Source organism: Pelophylax lessonae (genome assembly GCF_965119305.1).
Source record: "Pelophylax lessonae genome assembly, chromosome: 4".
NCBI classification, from domain to species: Eukaryota; Metazoa; Chordata; class Amphibia; order Anura; family Ranidae; genus Pelophylax; species Pelophylax lessonae.
The window spans coordinates 92,039,318-92,058,542 of record NC_138771.1 but is presented as its reverse complement, the minus strand read 5'-3'; the positions used below and the strand labels follow the sequence as shown (position 1 = coordinate 92,058,542).

The 19,225-nt window shown below is 46.3% G+C and overlaps 1 protein-coding gene across 1 annotated transcript in view; it reads left to right on the top strand.

Moving 5' to 3' along the window:
* The window catches only part of ARPP19 (cAMP regulated phosphoprotein 19), a 31,897-nt gene extending 18,441 nt beyond the window's left edge, over positions 1 to 13,456 (top strand). Inside the window, exons 2-3 of the mRNA XM_082254052.1 lie at positions 5,930 to 6,052; positions 11,634 to 13,456. Coding sequence (XP_082110178.1) covers positions 5,930 to 6,052; positions 11,634 to 11,804 — 294 coding nt within the window. The 3' untranslated portion in view covers positions 11,805 to 13,456. The remainder of the gene's footprint in view (positions 1 to 5,929; positions 6,053 to 11,633) is intronic.
* The last annotated feature ends 5,769 nt before the right edge of the window (positions 13,457 to 19,225 follow it).

Sequence of the window (19,225 nt, the reverse complement as noted above, 5' to 3'; positions counted from 1 at the left end):
AGCGGAGGCTGTGGCTTGCAATATGTACACTCTGGCTGGTTTGGCACTGAGTCCGGTATTCACCATTGCCCTGGTGTTGCAAACTCTGACCGAGGGGGAACAGTACCCCCCCCCCCCCGTCTTTGCTCAGCTGGCAGACCAGCTGGTCAAGGAACTGCTGTTTTTATCTGTGATGCCTATTTGGATGCGGATCCTCTGATGGTTCGGCTCTGTTTCGACAGTGGTCTTTTGGCTCAAATGCTGGTCTGCGGACCAGACTTCTAAAAAGGCCTTGACTGATCTCCTCCTATTTCAAGGGGATCGCCAGTTTGGGGCTACCCTGGATGACATCATTAAAGGTCTCACAGGGGGAAAGAGTACTTTTCTTTCGCAGGCTACTAAGGGCAAGGAACCTAGTCATAGACCTGGGCCCTTTTCAGGTCCTAAGGTGTGTTTTTTTTTTTTTTTTTCCCCTCGTCCCTCAGGGTCGACTGACAAGGGCTCGGAGCCTTTCAGGCCAGCCTCTGGAGGACCCCAACAAACCTGGTCTGGCAAGCCAAGAGTGAGCTTCTCCAGACCCACGGACAAGGCTCCTTCAGCATTAAGGTGCGCCCTCAACCTTATCGGGGTGGGCGTCTTTGTTGGTTTCTGAACCCGTGGACTTCCTGGTACAAGACAAGTAGGTCTATTTGGTAATTTGATCCGGTGTAACGTTAAAAAACCATACCCCGTGAAGAAACCATACCCTCGTCACTTCCGGTCTGAAACAGCTGAGCAGCGCAGTAGTGCGCATGCTCAGAGCCCCGGATACGTGATTGAAGAAAGAATTTGAGAAGTGCGCATGCTCGGTGGGCATGAAATTATCACGGCACTGTTTCTAATGTTATACTTGCGGCGGGTACATTAAAACACTTCGGGTGCAACATAAATCATGTCCTCTCCTATCGCTGTAACATCCCTCATCTCCGGTAATAAATATAAAAGCGGCGGCGGGTGTATGAGTCGTAAATGTGACGGTGATCGCGGCTCCGTGATCCGCTTTTATATATATTACTGGAGATGAGGGATGTTACAGCGATAGGAGAGGACATGATTTATGTTGCACCGAAGTGTTTTAATGTACCCGCCGCAAGTTTAACTACCGTGAGAAATCCATACCCTCCGTAGCGGAACCGGAAGTGACGAGGGTATGGTTTTCTCACGGGTATGGGTTTTTCACGGAACACCGGCTACAAGATCGAGTTTCACTCTTGTCCCCCCTCCAACTTGCACCTGTCCCCGGATCGTTTACAGGGTCCTGTTTGAGGCAGTACAAGACCTGTTGCTTCAAGGGGTGATTGTCCCAGTTCTGACTTCGGACCGTTTTTTAGGGTTTTTACTCATACATGTTTACAGTTCCCGGGAAAGAAGGCAAGGTGCGTCCAACCCTGGACCTCAAGGCGCTGAATTGCTTTGTGCAGTTGCAGATGTTCAGGATGGAGTCCATTTGCACGGTGGGGGCATCCCTGCATCAGGGGGATTTTCTTGCCTCTAGTGTCATAAAGGATGCTTACCTTCACATTCCAATATGTGCCAGTCACCAGCGCTTCCTCCGCTTTGCTGTGGGAGAGGCACAGATGTGAACAAGACCCATAGAAAATCATGTTAAATGGGCTGTAGTGTTTCTGCAAAATTGAAAATACACTAAAAAATGCATAGGTGTGAACCAGGCCTAACTGTGTGAAGGACTGCCATATTTATTCATTACGTATACAAACTATTTGATTTTTAGTAGTGTTACACAGATGGTCTAATTTTCTTGTCTTTCAGTAACTATAATATATCCGATTTACAGACTATGCATTTTCTGTTTTGAGGCTGTTGCTTATCCTTCAACCTCGAGCAAGTATATGGAGGGTCCTAACAACCAATATGTGCTGGCTTATTGCTAGACCAGGTAGTGAAGGATGAGGATGATGGTTGAAAGCCATGCACTTTGATGGCATCATTGTTACCTGCAGTCCTAAGGCTTTCGGAGATCTATTCCTAAGTTAATTTTAAAGGCTACATTCACCTCCCTTTCACCTTGAAGTGAAAGCCATGCCCCTTTACAGTTAGAAGCAAATTTATTTGCAGCAAAAAAAGTGCATTTATTTTTTTTCCCCTAAAAGGAGGCCGTAAATCATTGCACCTGAAATCAGTGAAACAGCACCAGGTGAACTTGGCCTTTAACCACTTGCCGACCGCCGCAAGTACATATACTGCGGCGGTCGCCCCCCCCCCCCCCCCCCCGGCAAAGTGACGTATCGGTACGTCACTCGCGAGCCAATAGGGGGGCGCGTGCGCCCGCCCGTTCACTGCATCTCCGCGCGAGTCCGCCGGTCAATTGCGATCTCCCGCTGGAGAGGGAGAAAGGTAGGCGGCTAATGTAAACAAAGCCGCCTGGCATTCTCCCTGGTGTAACTACAGAGATCATACGATCCTGCTATGTATCATCGTATGTCTCTGTGGTTACATCAAAGCCATGCCCCTTTACAGTTAGAAGCACGCCCCTAGGGACACATTTAACCCCTGAATGTCTAAAGGTAACCCCTTCCCTGCCAGTGTAATTTTACAGTAACAGTGCATATGTATAGCACTGATTACTGTAGTAATGTCACTGGTACCCCCAAAAGTGTCAAATGTCAGTCAAGGGTCCGATCTGTCCCCTGCAAAGTTGCAGTCCCGCAAAAATTTCATATAAAAAATGTTGTTTTTTTTTTTTTCAAAATTGTCGCTCTTTTTTTGTTTATAACGCCAAAAAGTAAAAATCCCACAGGTGATCAAATACCACCAAAAGAAAGCGGATTGTGGGAAAAAAAGGACGTCAATTTCATTTGGGTACAGCGCCGCACGACGGCGCAATTGTCCGTTAAAGTCACGCAGTGCAGAATCGCAAAATAGGCCCTGGTCTTTGAGCAGCCAAATCCTCCGGGGCTTAAGTGGTTAATCGCCTAGGACAAGTTGACAGTGCACTTTTGTCTAAAGCCAGCCAAAGGCCCATTCACACCAGGTGCATTTGGGCAGCTTTGCCCATCGGTCCCAATGGTTGGACAGGGCAAATATATTCAGTTAGCAGCACTGGGATTTAGGGAATGTGCAATGTCTTTTTTGTGACATTTAATAAAATTAACTGCTTCCGGTCCGCGCTATAGCCTATATACGGCTGCAGCGCGGACTCACATTTTCGGGAGGCCGTTTTTAAACGGCCTCCCAGAAACAGTCTCCCCGCGCGCTCCCGCGAGCGCGCATCGGGGAAAATCTGTGTCGGCCGTGTCCCTTGGACACAGCCGATAACAGATCGTGGTGAATGGCCAATCACAGCGGCCATTCACCACGTGATCGGATCGTCCAATGAGAGATGATCTCATATGTAAACATGAGATCATCTCTCATCGCCAGCGCTCCTTCCTCACACGGAGACTGCAGTGTGAGGAAGGAGGGAGAGCTGCCCAGCGCCGGGGACACAGAAGAATGTAATCGGGGCACTGATCACCAGTGCCCTGATTACAAAAGGTAAGACATACACAAATTGCCCACAGTGCCTGCCTACAGTGCCCCCCCATCAGTGCCCATAGTGCTGCCAGTCAGTGCCTGCTCATCTAGGCACTGATGAGCACTGACTGGCCACACTATGGGCGCTGTGTGGGCACTGATGGTGCTGCCCATAAATGCCACCTCATCAGTGCCCATAAATGCCACCTCATCAGTGCCCATAAGTGCCACCTCATCAGTGCAGCCTATCAGTGCAGCCTCATCAGCGCACATCAGTGAAGGAGAAAATTTTTTATTTATTTTCAAAATTTACTCGCAGAAAATTAACTTTTTTTTTTTTTTCAAAATTTTCTTTCTTTTTTTTTTTTTTTTTGTAAAAAAAAATAAAAAACCCAGAGGTGATTAAATACCACCAAAAGAAAGCTCTATTTGTGTGGAAAAAAATGATAAAAATTTCATATGGGTACAGTGTAGCATGACCGCGCAATTGTCATTCAAAGTGTGAGAGCACTGAAAGCTAAAAATTGGTCTGGATGGGAAGGGGGATGGGAAGGGGGTTTAAGTACACAGAAGGCAAGTGGTTAAAGTGGTTGTAAAGGCTCAAGTGTTGTTGTTTTTTTTTTTTTTCTTCTATCTATCTATCTTCATTCTATGCATGAACCTGTGTTCGGCTCCTCCCACAGACCCCCTCTACTTATCTGAGCGCCATCACTTCACGATCCCGCGATGTGCACATGAGCCTCAGCTTTCCGGGGACTCACTCCTCTTTGGCTCCTACTGCTGTCAATCACAGCCAGTGAGCCTGAGCAGAGGGGTTGGGACCGAACTGCCGCTCTGTGATTGGACACTCTGAGTCTGCTTGTGTGCCCCCATAGCAAGCTGCTTGCCCTGGGGACAGGAGGGAGGGGCAAGGAACGCCAGCGGAGGATTGGGGCTGCTGTGCAAAACCACTGCACAGATTTAGGCAAGTATAAAAACGTTATTTTACAAATGTGTCTTTTTAATATCAGGTTAAAAAAATAAACAGTGCACTGTAATCAGCATCACTGTGTACTCCACAGCGCACACCAGTGGCCACATTGCAACATAGGTGTTGCTGTGAACAAGTTGAGTTTTTAGATTTGCAGAAGGAAAGTCTGCAAACGTCAAGATTGTTCTGATAAATAAGAGTAGGCTGGAAATAATTGACATACTTAACAGAAATGGAGTATTTGATTTTATACTTTGACCATACCTACACTTCAAATAAAGTCGCTACGAACCTGTTTTCTCCAGATGTTTGTCCCAGGGGGTCTACAAATCACTAGAAGATGTCTTGAATAACACGACACGTGCAGATCGATTAACCCAAATGGCACATTCATAGATTTGAATATCAGCCCTGTGTTCACCACAAGTCTATGGATGGGCTGTGATGGCATATTTTAAAATCGGAGGGAGGAGAACATTATGTAGAATATAGAGCCTTGTCACTATGGTGATCCGTAGAAAGCATCTAATCTCCTTGACACCAGAAGCAGACTTCAGAGTAGCTGACACAGGGGACTTGACCGTCTTTGTTTACAAAGTTCACGCAATGCTGTTGCTGTGTTAAAATACAGTTTAAGGTTTTGCTTTAACTATTGAATTTTGGTAATGTAAAGTACTTAGGTCTTTGGCAGCTTTCTTTTCAACCATTGCATAGGCTGAAATATTACTGTACCTAAAGCTGTCCATACAGATTTTTATTCATTCAACCTTCTGGCATAAGAAATAAATAGCTTTCTCCATCCACACCAACAGTGCAGCTGGTCAAATCTATGCTGTATTCTATTCCCACACAGTGCCTGCATCGTATTTGATGGCCATTCATTTTCCACCCAGATCTTTTGACAAAAGTTGATTGGAAAAATTTACTTTAGAAGATCCAGGTGTTGCCAACACAAACAGCCTAAATTGTGTGTGTGACTGGCTTAAAGCGGAATAAAGCTTTGTCTGTAACTTGTACCTTTTTAGATAAGCCTATAATAAGGCTTACCTATATGTACTGTAAATGTCTCCTAAACTTAAATCATTTAGGAGATATTTACTTTGTATGCAAGCCGGTCACTGGTGCATGCGCTCTAAAGGAACGGCTGACCATGCCATTCCTTCAGAGCCCGGTGCTGTGAAAGGTGGGTCGCATGCGCGGGAGTGACATCAGGGCTGCGGCTAATCAGATGGCCAGAGGACACGAACCCGGAAAGAAGATGGGTTAACATGTCGGCCGTGTAAGTGTTGTGCGGGCTTAGTTTTAAGGTATTTCATAATGAGCTAGTTTTTTTTTTTTTTTTTTGGGGGGGAAGTTTACAACCTCTTTAAGAGCAATGCTTACCAAATGCAACTGAATTCTGTGCAATTTAGAAAATATGAACTCCTGACTTGTTCATATAACCTGTGTTTTTTTTTTTTTTTCTAGGAAGTGGACGATAAGGTAATAAGTCCAGAAAAGGCAGAAGAGGCCAAATTAAAATCAAGGTATCCTCATCTGGGTCCTAAGCCAGGAGGCTCAGATTTCTTGCGGAAACGGCTTCAGAAAGGGGTAAACGACTTTAAAACCTATTTTTTATTTCACTCCAAGAGGATTCATTCAAAAGCTCTGGGGAGTTAGTAAATTACCTCTGTGGCATCCACAATGCAGTTTTAAAACTATGCTCCTTCACGCATGCTTCTGGATTTTGCCCTCTTCTGTTGTGTTTTGAGATGGAAGTAGTCATTTCCGTAGTAGTAGTAGTAGTAGTACATGACCTAGAAAACACTTGATCATAAAGCCATCTAGCCACTTAAAGCCCAGTTAAAAGTTTCAGTTTAAAGGCCTGCAGGGGAACTACATTTTTCCTTAAAGCAGAGCTCCACCCAAAAAGGGGAAGTTCAACTTTAAGGCTTCTCTTCTCCAAATGGCACTTTTTTGGGGGGTGGGGGGCGCGGATACCTGGTTTGACAGGTACTCGCTCCCACTTTGCCTGGGCGGTCCGAGTGGGAAGTTCTCCCTCCCCACAGTCACCCGGGACACAGGTCCCAGAAGATTGCGGGACCAAAATTTACAAGTCGGCATCTGCAGTTCTTGTAGCTACTGACTTTTTTTTTTTTTTTTTTTTTTTTATTTCTTATTGAAAAATTGAGATGTATAGGTAAAAAACATATCAATAACGCCTCCTATTATATAACCCAAAAAAGGGGGGAAAGAAACCACACACCTTCCATACACCTTGCTTTGTCATTCTCTTATAAAATTGCTTCAAGGGTTGATGCATTATAAGGAGATTCCTCTTCCCTCTCAACCATCAGAATAATGTATCAGAAGAATATTAACTTGTGCTTAGAATCCTACCTGAACAAATGTAATGCATATCCCTGCAGAGGAATACATTGGTCTCATAAACTAAACCTTATCGGGGGGGGGGGGGGGGGGTGAATGAATTCAGTCTGTGAACTCCTGACCATCTGTTGTACATGCCAGACCTTCTCAAATTTCTTAGGGCAACCCCGGGACAAATAAGTAGCTTTGTATAGGGGTACAACCTTATTGATTAAACCAGGGCTTGACAAATTTGCCTGAAATCTAGGAGCCAGCTAAAAAAGTTAGCAGTCAGTGTTGTTTGTTAAAAAAAAAAAAAAAAAAAAAACATGCTTTGTTTCCAAAAAAAAAATAACATACTAAATTTACACATAGATGACTAGAACCCCACTCTTCTCTATAGCGCAATGGGATGGAAACACAGTCTGTTTCCATCTGATCCAATCCAGGGGATGGATAGAAAATAGAACCACCATCCCTCTGTTTTTGGCAGACAGGATCAGATGGCGGCAGATTACCGCTCCATAGAGGATACCGAAGGGTCCGATCAGGTCTGCCTGAAAAACTGACAGGCGGACCTGATCAGACAAGCCCGTGTGAAAGGGGCCTATAATATATATTTATTTTTTTTAAAAAATAAATAACCACACTCCCTGTCCACTTACCTTTTTTAAGCAAAGGTAAGTGGACAGGACTATGAAGCCTGCAAAAACTTCCTTCTCATCTCCTCTTGGGAAGGAAATGGATAGGCATTGAGGACAGGCAGGGGAAACAGCCAATATTGACTGCTTGTCAAACTCCAGGCCACCACGAGAGGGCGCCAGTTATTTCACTGAAGAAGGCCGAAAAGCTGCGGCCTCAATTATCGGATGGCGCAGTAGTCCGTGCACTCGGGAAGTGGGTGGGGGGGGGGGGCGCAAAAGGGACAGGACACCTCCTGCAGTGCACCCCAGGCGCCAGGTCGATAATTCGTCGTCAATGCAACCTGGCACTCGGGGGTTTGTCGAGCCCTGGATTAAACGCTTCCAGAAGGGCAGATGAGGGGCTTTGTCTGATTTTTCACTTGAGCGCTATCGCCTTCCTGCCATAAAATAAGAGCCCAAAGAGAGTACTCATCGCCCTACTAACAGCCAGAGAGTCAACTAACCCCAGGAGGCAAACGCCAACTTTTACGCCAGTACCTACTAATCTGAGTGCACTCCCAAAAGATATGGGCAAATCCAGCAGGGTCTCTAGAGCATCTTCAATGGCAAGAAGAGGAATTAGGGTAGTGTTTGTGTAAAATTCTGTGCACTATTTTAAATTGAATCAGTCAGCCTTTACTTGATATTAGTGCTTGAAATGGGCTGTCCCAGAGATCTTCCCAGTCTTCATTGTCCAAGTCCTGTTCCTCCGAATGCCACACAGTTAGCAGGACATCTAGTCCCACATGAACAGAGGGAAGTAGTGACTTGTAGATTAGTGTGTGTTTTTTTGAGAGCGTCATCCCGGAGGAGAACCTCCAAATCATCCTGCTCCAATCTAAACAAGTAGGCCCCAAATTGCGCTACATAGGCATGTTGGAGTTGCAGGAATCTGAAGAACAACGCATTAGGCAGTGAAAAAGAGATACTCTCTCTCGATGGGGGGATCCTTTAGTGGTGCCAAGATTGTTTTTGTACTGCAAGGTCTTCCTTTCCTTATGGAGTCTCAGGGTCACATCTCCCCCACCGACCCCCTCCATGAAGGTGGTAGGTCCCTTGGAACCCCAGCTTCCCATGGTTGCACTGACGGTTGTCTTGCCGTCCTTAGTGTCCTGGGTGAAAGTGGTGTGTGGGCAACGGCCCAGGAGGAATCATCCCCTGTCTTTCCCTGCTCAGTCTCTCATCTGATTCTGAGCCTGATGCAGCCATGGACGCAGCCCGTCCAGGGGGGCTTAATATCTCACCCCCAGATCCATCCAATAGTGAGGATGATTCCTCCATGATCGCAGCAGCAAATTTAAATGCGCTGGTGGACACACTTCTCACCGCATTGCGTAAGACTTTAAAAATGGAGGATGCGGCTGATGTAGACATGGCTGTGTTTGGTACGCATAAGTCCCGAAGTTGTTTCCTTATGTGCCTTATTTTGACCGGTTTTCCTATAAGGAATGGGAACAACCAAAAATTACCCTTTGTGGAATAAAGCAACTATGATCCCAGTAAAGGAATCCCCCCTCCTTTTAAGGACCCGGCTGACAGAAAAGCAGACTCTTTGGCACGCAGCATGTTTACGATGGCTGGTTCGGCATTGCGACCAGTCTTTGCCTCAGCCTTGGTGTCTCAGACAGACCCTAACTGAATGAGCCAAATCTTCCCTGGGACGTTCCAAGCAACCTTGGTCTGGTAAGCCTAGAGCTAGCTTCTCCAGACCCGCAGACCAGACCCCTTCAGCATGAAGGTCTGCCCTCACCCATTATTGGGGTGGGGGGGGGATCATCTTCCCTGGTTTCCAGCCCCGTTTACTTCTTTTGTGAGCGTCAGGAGATCCGTAAGGTTTCTTTGGGGGGACCCAAAAAGGGGGGCAAAGTTTGTTCTTTACAGATTTTTTTAGGTCCTGAGTCTCCTTGTGTGGATTGAATTCCTGAAAAGGTTCTGGTAATATCTGAACTACCTAGGGACCCCCCTATCACTGTCCAGGGAATTAAATTACCTAGGTCTGATTTTAGTTCTAACCAGGGTGGTCCTTCCTCTGGACAAATTTCAGGAACTACAGGCCATGTTTAACTGGCTGCTGTCACACCGTTCTCTCTCCCGATTTGCGTACAGGTTCTGAGTCTGGTGGTATCCACCTTCGAGACAGTTCTGTTTGCACAATCCTACATGCAGCTCCTTTAGCAGGTTCGGCTCCACAGGAGAATACCGAGGTTCGTGGCGAGATCACACGGGTTCCTCTGACAGACGCTCAAGGGCCATGGTAAGGCCAGCATCCTCCTCAGGTCAGGTTTCTTCCACAGTTGTTCCTGCGAGAAATCAAGAGCGAGGATCTACCTATCATCCTGGTGGCCATAAACGTCCCTTGGTGGCTTCCTCTCAGAGAAGACCAGTTGTCCCAAGGTCTAATCTACCATCCTGCTTTAGTTTTAATGGCTTAGCTATTAAAAGCCATATACTGAGGGGTAGAGGTTTGTCTGGATCCGTGAATTCTACGATGGTGAAGACGAGGCAGTCGCTTCAGCAAGATATGCCATTGTACGTGGAAAGCGTACATTTCTTGGTGTGAGTCGATGACGCTTAGCCTCGATCCTTTTCTGTGGCACGGATCTTAACCTTTCTTCAAACGGGGCGTTGATCAGAAGTTGGCCTTGAGTACCATCAAGGGCAAGGTGTCTGCCTTGGCAATCTTCTTTCAGCAACCCCTAGCCACGCACTCTTTAGTTTGTACCTTCATTCAGGAGGTTCGACATGTGGCTCCACCTGAACAGTCTGTTATTTCTGCCATGGGATTTAAATTTAGTGTTTTCGATTCTCCAGAAACCTCCATTTGAGAATATTTGGGAGATTCCCTTGTCTACGTTATCCTAGAAGGTGACATTCTTGGTGGCTATTCCCTCCGCCTGCAGGGTATCGAATTGGCATTATCCTGTCACAGTCCCTATTTGGTGGTCCATAGGGATAAAGTGGTTCTTCGTCCCTGTCCATCATTCCTGCCCAAAGTTGTCTCTGACTTCCATTTGAATGAGGACATTGTGTTGCTTTTCCTTGTGTCCTGAGTCGGCTCATCCCAAGGAATTTGCTTTGCATACCTTAGATGTGGTTCTTGCAATTTGGGTCTATCTGACAGCTACTGAGTCTTTTCGGAGGTCAGACTCTTTTTGTGGCTGCTTCTTCGGCTACCTTCTCAAGATGGATCAGACAGATGGTTGCTCATGCCTATTCCATTAAAGGCCAGGTTCCACTTTTCCCGGTCAAGGCACATTCTACTCGGGCGCTGAGTGCTTCTTGCGCCTTCCGTCATCAGTCATTAATGTCGCAAGTTTGCATGGCAACCACTTGGTTGTCAGTGCATACCTTTTACAAAATTCTTTAAGGTAGATACTTTTGGCATCTGCGGATGCTTCTTTTGGCCATAAGTTTTGCAGGCTGGTGTTTTAAAGAACAGCCCCTCTTAAACTTTTTTTTTTTTTTTTCCAGATGGGGCTCCGGTGACTCAGTTAAGGCTCCTGTGTCCTGGTTAAGGGCTCTTATGTTTAGGCTTGGGTTATTTTTTCCTTTTGGCACTGCTTTGTGAACGTCCCAGTAGTTATGATTTATGGAGCGCTGTGTCCCATCGGTGAACGAAAGGGAAAATGGGATTTTTGTACTTACCGTAAAATTAATTTCTGAGTTTGGTGGACACCGCACCCACCCCTCTATGGTGTTCTAATACGGCTTGCTACTAAACAGATTACCTAGAGCAGAGAGGGGGGGTTAGACACCATGCTTTGGACTGCCCATTCGCGTAGCCATGTGTTTTTTTTTGTTCTGCCTAGTCCTACTCCTGGAGGAGGCAATTTAACCCAGTAGTTATGATTTATGGATTTTACGGCAAGTCAAAATGACCATTTAGTTTATAAAGTCACAGACCTCTCTAAAATACTGCTTTCAGTTTGTCATTATAGGGTACTGAGTGTAGATTTAATGAGGAAAAAATATGAATTAAAACAACTCTAGTAATCAGGCTGCAACAACAAAACATTGAAAAAGTCAAGGGAGTCTGAATACCGTGTGAGAAAAAGTGTGTGAGATCTATATCTCTATCTTTGTTATAACTGCAACGACCATGTTAGAGAGTAAGCCAAGTAACCTGTCTTCTTTTTTTCCAGCAAAAATACTTTGACTCTGGTGACTATAACATGGCAAAAGCAAAGATGAAGAACAAGCAACTTCCTACTGCTGCTCCAGACAAGACCGAGGTTACAGGGGATCATATTCCTACTCCACAGGATCTTCCTCAGAGGAAACCTTCCCTTGTGGCCAGCAAGCTTGCTGGCTGAGCTGGCCTGACTGCATGAAATCCACCTCATTCCCATCTCTCTTCCTTTTTAACCACCTGTTATTCTCTGATCCTCCTCCCTGTACACTAATAGTCAGTCTGACAGCTTAGCAGGCAAGAGTAGTGCAAGCTGCTGTCTTGAGTGTAGGAAGAAATTCTCTAGTATCAGATTAGTTGTTTAAACCGATGCACTGATAAACAGGCCTGTTTCTGGTATAGCAATGTAAAGAAATTTACTTGAAAACAGAGAAAAATTTACAAATGTACATAATGCCTATTCCTACTGGTAGGACACTTTGGGTTTTACCATTTTAACGTCTGCTTTCCTTCAAATAATGTTTTCCTCATACTGTACTAAGTTTTTCTATTTAAGATTTTTTTGTTCCCCATTTGTTTTGAAAGTTAAAGAATTTTGTTTAAGAAGCAAAGCAAAATGTCAAATCAACCTGGGTTCTAAATTTTTTTTTTTTTTTTTTTTTTTTTTTTTTTTCTTTATTCTGCCCTTTTAACTTGAATGGCCTTAAACCTTTCTCAGCTTTAACGACAGGATTGGACTTGAGCAATATTTGCTCACACTGCTGTAACCTTTCGTGAACCTAGTACACAATGAAAGTGGCCCCGTTGAAGCTGGCATCTTTCCTGGTGAATAGCATAGAAACCTTATGTTGAAGAGTTGGATGATGTGTGCATGTGCATAGACTGTTGAATTCACTTTTGTGCCATTTTGTAAATACAATAGTTTTGCACAACCTTTTTGCAAATGTGTACTAATTTTTACAGTTTACAAGATCTATATGTAAATCTGTAGCACACTTTAGCTCCTTAAGTCCTGGCAGCATTTTATTTCCCAGAGTTATTTCCATCATTCAGAATTCACGTTTTGTGCGTGAATTTAAAGCCGCAAAAGTTGTTGGGTTTTTTTTTTTTTTTTTGTTTGGTAAGGATGCAAACCTTGAACAAAAATTCTTGTTAGATATGTTGGAACTGCACCAAGGCCTGTTCATGCTGCTGTAAGATCACCTTAATAAGGGTGAAGCAGGTATCCTTTATGTAGATCTGGCTTGTATTTGTAGTAACATCACCCGATTGTTGGTTTGCCTGTCAGCATAGTGTGAATTGCATGCGTTTGCACCCGACTCCATTCACAGTGGTCCTGCATGCCACTGTTGTGATCCGCATGCACCCATCTGCGGCAAAAAGGGTATTTGCCAGACTGCAGCACTTACTAGGCCATGAAGGTTGATCTTCATCACTGCAGATATTGCTAAGTAACATCTTCCCTGATGTACAGTTTTCTTGGAAATGGTGTTCAGCAACAGTGGAGTTGCCCAGAGTTGTGTGTAGAGGATGTACACATTGCATCTTGTAAACACGGAGTTTGGAACAGGGTTGTGACCAGCATTGGTATGGGTGATCATTTAGGACACAGATAATATTTAAGCAAAACAAATATCCGTAATTTATTGGTAAAGAAATCTTATTGTTTTGTTTCTCTGCTAAACCCTTGAGGTGTATATTATTACAGTGCTTATTGGTGTCCTGCAGTTGTTAACTGGTATCAACACTTAAAATAGTTTAATGTTGCATAAGACCTCCAATCATGCTGGATATACTGAACATTTATGAATATTGTTAATAAAGATTGCAACTGTACGGTCTTGTTTCCAATTTTCTTTTTCCTCTTTTACATGCTTTAGGAATTTACTTAGAATTTAGAAATTACTAGTTGTCTGGCTGTCTAAACAATGCTTTGCTGTCAATACATGGGTTGCCTTACTAAAGGCAAATGACTGCAGTTGCACTCATTTCTCATTTTCACCAGAGTTTAGTGAATGTGCTGCTTGCACATGATTGGATAATGGAAATCTGCAGAGCTTCAGTATATTTACTAAGCTTTGGGGAAAAAGAGTGCAATTGTACTTGCAAAATGCACAGTCTATTTGCCTTAAGTTAATCAACATCAATTGAGTCTGACCTTGATCAACATCAATTGAGTCTGACCTTGAAGAAGTAGAGATATAAGAATTGCTGACACTTGCTGCATTGCTTGGATTCAAAATTGGGACTGCTGAAGCCAGAACAATACTATAGGTAGAAGAGTACAGATTGGTGACTGGTACAGGTGCATCTAAAAAATGTGTATCTATTTTATTTCCGTAATTAAATTCAAAAACAAAAAGTGAAACTCTTATATTTTACATGGATGCATTACACACAGAGTGATACATTGCAAGAATTTGTTAATTTTTGATTATGGCTTGCAGCTAGTGAAAACCCAAAATTCAGTATCTCAGAAAATTTGACTTGCATAAGACCAATAAAAAAATTATTTTTAATGCAGAAATGTTGGCTTACTAAAAGGTATGTCCATGTATAGTATGCACTCAATACTTGGTTGTGGCTTCTTTTGCATGAAATACTGCATCAATGCAGCGTAGCATGGCGGTGATCAGCCTGTGGCACTGCTGAGATGTTATGGAGGCCCAGGTTACGTTATCGGCCTTAAGCTTGCCTGCGTTGTTGGGTCTGGAGTGTCTGATCATCTTCTTGACAATACCCCACAGATTCTCTATGGGGTTTAGGTCAGATGGGTTTGCTGGCCAATCAAACAAAGTGATACCATATTCATTAAACCAGGTATTGGTACTTTTGACAGTGTGGGCAGGTGTCAAGTCCTGCTGGAAAATGAAATCCGCACCTCCATAAAGCTGGTCAGCAGAGGGAAGCATGAAGTGCTGTATAATTTCCTGGTAGAGAACTGTGCTGACTTTGGACTTGATCATACACAGTGGGCCAACACCAGCTGATAACTTCGCACTGGACCTCATGCAACTTGGTATCTGTGCCTCTACTCTTCTTCCAGACTCTGGGACCTTTGATTTCCAAATTAAATGCAACATTTTCCACTATCTGATGATTTGGGGAGCCATGTCATCTGCTGGTGTTGGCCCACTGTGTTTATTTTATCAAGTCCAAAGTCAGCGCAGGCCTCTACCAGGAAATTCTAGAGAACTTCATGCTTCCATCTGCTGTAAATATCTCTTGTAATAGAAATAAGCAGGATAGGTCCTCTTTAATGTGAGATCTGGGATCAAAAAGACCCCAAATCTCACATCTACACTTTAAAAAAAAAAAAAGTATTTTTTTTTCTCTTGCGTCCTCTGACAGTCGCCGCCCACTCATACAGTCTTCACTTATGGGTATTGACCTCTTGTCCACAGGAGTAAGCTAGGCAGAAGATTTTGTTAGAAACATTCACAAAAAGCTTTGCATAGACACACCTATAGGGGGCTGTCCCTCTGGTCCAATACCCCCCTGCTAGCAGCATTCCCAATTTAATTTGTCTTTTGCCTAGTTAGGCAGGCTTCCCTTAGCTGGGCTACAGTCTCAGCCTTTTTCTTCTGTTTTCTTAATTTTTTATTTCTAAGTGTTTTCTTTACACTGATAGCTTTTTATTTGTTCCTGCGCTTAGTCAGGCTTTGGAAGACTACAGCGTTTGCGGAGCTGGGAATCGGACTGGTTATCCTAGAGCCTTACGGAATCCCAGCCCGCTACTTCGCTAGGATGTCTCAACTGCGGTACGCCACGTGTTGCTAGCGTCCTGTTTGGCTGACGGCACCCCCACCCGGGGTGGGAGGCTTCCCGTCACACAGCGGCACCCACGCTTTCACTGGATCGGTGAGTACCATGCTACCCCTCTATCTGTCGGGGGGAGTATGTGGGGCCTCTGTTATGGGGATTGGAGTCTGTGATATCCCCCTCATGTCTGTATGTATGGTTCCCGTGTGTCCCTCCCAGTCCCTGCAGGGGTGCTATTGTGGTCATGCCGCAGGGTGGGGGGTTTGCGGGGGGGTCCCGGAGTCCCTTGGTAGTGCTTGTGCAACGTTGGGATACAGACGTGTGTGGGGGCCGCATCGGTGTAAAAATGCGGGGCTGCCATTTTGGGTGTGGGCAGGCTGTTCGGCTTCATGTGAGGGCAGCAGCCTTTTTCCCCTGTAGTGAATTGGTGCCCTTTCGGGTTCCATCTTTAGTGTGGCAATGTTTGTTCCCATGTGCTCGGCAGCCCTTTTCCTGGAGCCTCCCCATAGACTTACATTGGCAACCATTTTCCTTTTGGCTCAGTACTATGTTCGGTCTTTAGTGGCGTGACATTTCCTTCTCTCCAAGCATTAAGATCGAGCTGGCAGCGCGGTTTGTATGGGGACACTTCTGGGGGGCTTTTCTGCTGTTTTTCTGGGAAAATATCCTTGCTGGCAGTTATTTAGTTTCAGTGTTTAGTAGCACAGGCTGCCTAATTGCGGTGCTTTGCAGTGAAAACCACTGCTATTGCTGATTTAAAGGGCCAGCGCCATAAAATTTCTAAGTGTGTTCTTATGGAGTCCCAGGACCGCAAATTCCCCCCCAGCTCTAGTGGAGGGTTTAGGTTCTCCTGAATCCTCTGTGATGGGCTCCCTTACTGCTGCACTTGTGACTTTAGCGTCTAAAGTGGATTTGTTGATGTCTGAGCGGGCTTCTAAGAAAAGGCCCAGGCTTTCTCAATCTTCTGATTAAGAGCTAGTTATGGTTGCCATGGACAGTGTACCCCCTGAGGGGTCTCAGTTGGAAGTTGAGGTGGAGGACTCCAACCCCCCCCCCCCCCTCCGGGTCGGCCAGGGAACGCGCTACAATGTCTGCGCTCATTAGTTCTGTTAAAAATATGCTACATTTGGAGGATGAGCCCCACCCGCCGGGTTAGCGGGCTTCCTTTGGGACCTGCAGAACCCAGAAGTTGGTTCAGGCATTTCCCTGTCCCGCTGAGTTTCACGAAACAGTGACCGAGCAATGGCACAATTTACAGCGCAATTTTGTGGGGCCTAAGTGGTTCCAGTACCGTTGTCCTTTTGCGTCTGACGGAGTCGCGCTGGTCTGTGGCCCCTAAGGTGGACCACACGGTATCCAGGTTAAACAAGGCCACTCTGATGCCCACGGAGGATTCTCCGGTGTTTAGGGACCTGGCGGATAGACGGGTGGAATCTCTTACCCGCCACTCCTATATGGTGGCGGGTTCCTTGCTGAAACCTGTGTTCGCCTCAGTTATGGTCTCTCAGGCTGTGGTGGAGTAGACTAAGGTGCTCAGGCGCATCCTTGTGGCTGATTCCGCCCCTCCTGCTACTCTGGAGATGGCGGACTAAATTATTCAGGCTGTTTTATACCTGTGTGACGCGGCCTTGGATGAGGCCCCTTTAGTCTCACGCTTATCTGCAGTGGCAGTGATAATCCGTCGGATTGTGTGGTTGAAAAGCTGGTCGACTGACCAGACTTCCAGTAAGACGGTATCTGACATCCCTTATGCAGGGAATCGCCTTTTTGGGGACTCCATGGACGAGTTGGTTAAGGGGGTCACTGGGGGTAAAAGCACGCTGCTGCCCCAGGTGTCCAAGGGTAAGGTTTTTTTTTTTTTTCCGTGGTAAGCGGGGCCCTTCGTTTAAACCTAACCAGGGGTCCTTTCATGCCTTTAAGGCACAAGACAAGGGCAAATCTTTCAAGGCCTCTGGTGGCCAGAAGAAGCCTTGGTCGGGCAAGTCAAAAGCTGCCCACTCTAACATGGTGACCCAGTCCGCCTCAACCTGATGGGGCGCCCTCACCTGTTTAAGGGGTGGGGGGGACGTCTGCGCTTTCTTCCCGAACCTTGGCTGGCCAAAATTCAGGACAGTTGGATTCAGGAACTCATTCGGTCGGGGTACATGATCGAATTTCCATCACGCCTAGCAGACAGATTCTATCCCTCAAATCTTCATTTTACTCCAGATCGTTTCCAAGATCTCCAACGGGCAGTTCAGGATCTCCGCGCCCAGGGGGTGATCGTCCTGGTGCCACATCGGGACAGATTTCGGGTTTTTACTCGAATCTGTTCACGGTGCCCAGAAAGGAGGGCAAAGTGCGTCCTATTCTGGACAAAGTTTCTGAACCGCTTTGTGCGGGTTCAAAAGTTCCGCATGGAATCCATTCGATCGGTGGTGGCCTCCCTGAGTCCGGGAGATTTCCTGACTTCCATCGACCTCAAGGATGCAGATTTACACATCCCCATTTTCGAGGGTCATCAGAGGTACCTCCAATTCGCAATCGTGGAGGAGCACTATCAGTTTGTGTCGTTGCCTTTCGGTCTTGCGGCTCCAAGGGTGTTTACCAAAGTGGTGGCTCCGGTCCTGGCCCTGTTGCGGGCGCAGGGGATTGCAATCCTGGGGTATCTGGACGATCTCCTATTAAGGTCGAGTTCCAGTGCCACTCTGCTGCGCGATCTGTCAATCACGGTTCAGATGCTTCAGGAGTTCGGGTGGACCATCAATTTTCAGAAGTCGACATTGTCTCCTTCTGTTCGACTCCCTTACCTGGGGATGGTTCTTGACTCCGCCCAAGCAAAAGTCTTCTTGCCGGAGGACAAACTCTGAACTCTACAGAACGAGGTCAGGTCCCTCGGGGACAGGAACTCCTCGTCGCTCAGGACCTGCATGCGGTCCCTGGGGTTGATGGTGTCTGCCTTAGAGGCGATACAATTTGCGCAATTCCACACACTATCTCTGCAAGCGGAGATTCTGGCCAGGTGGGACAGGCATCCTCTTTCCTTTTGAAAGGAGGATCTCTTTGAGCCCCCAAGTCAGAACAGATCTTCTGTGGTGGCTCCGGTCTCCGGCTCTGACAGACGGGAAATCCTTCCGGCTGTTATGGACGGTTATCACCACGGATGCCAGCCTGTCGGGCTGGGGTGGTGTCCTGGGCAATTTGTCGGAGGAGGAAATCCTCTCTGCCAATAAATGTGTTGGAACTGAGAGCGATCACTATGTTTGCTCCGTTGGTCGGATCGTCTTCAGGGTCACCCTGTGCAGGTGTAGACAGACAACACCACTGCAGTGGTGTACATTAACCACCAAGGGGGCACCAGGCGGCCAATGAAGTGGCCGAGATTCTGTCTTGGGCCGTGACGCGGGTCTTGGCGCTTTCGGCAGTTCACATTTTGGGTGTGGAAAACCTGGCAGGCTGACTATCTGAGTCGCCAGTCCCTGGACCAGGGGGAATGGTCCCTACACCCGGAGGGGTTTCAGATGCTGTGTGTGCAATGGGGATCCCCGCACTTGGATCTGTTTGTCTCGTTTAAACAACAAGGTGGGAAGGTTCGTGGCAAGAGCACGCGATCCTCTGGCAGCTGCCTCGGACGCACTGGTGGTGCCTTGGAATACGTATCGCCTGATTTATGCCTCCCCCCGAACCAGTTGTCACGGTTCCTTCGCAGGTTGGTCTCGGAACCGAGGTTGGTGATCCTGGTGGCCCCGCCGGTCTTGGTACGTGGACATCATGCAAATGGTCGTCGAGCCTCCCTGGCGGCTCCTCGTCTTACGAGACGATCTGCTGTCTCAGGGGCCGATCTTCCATCCTGCTTTACAGTCG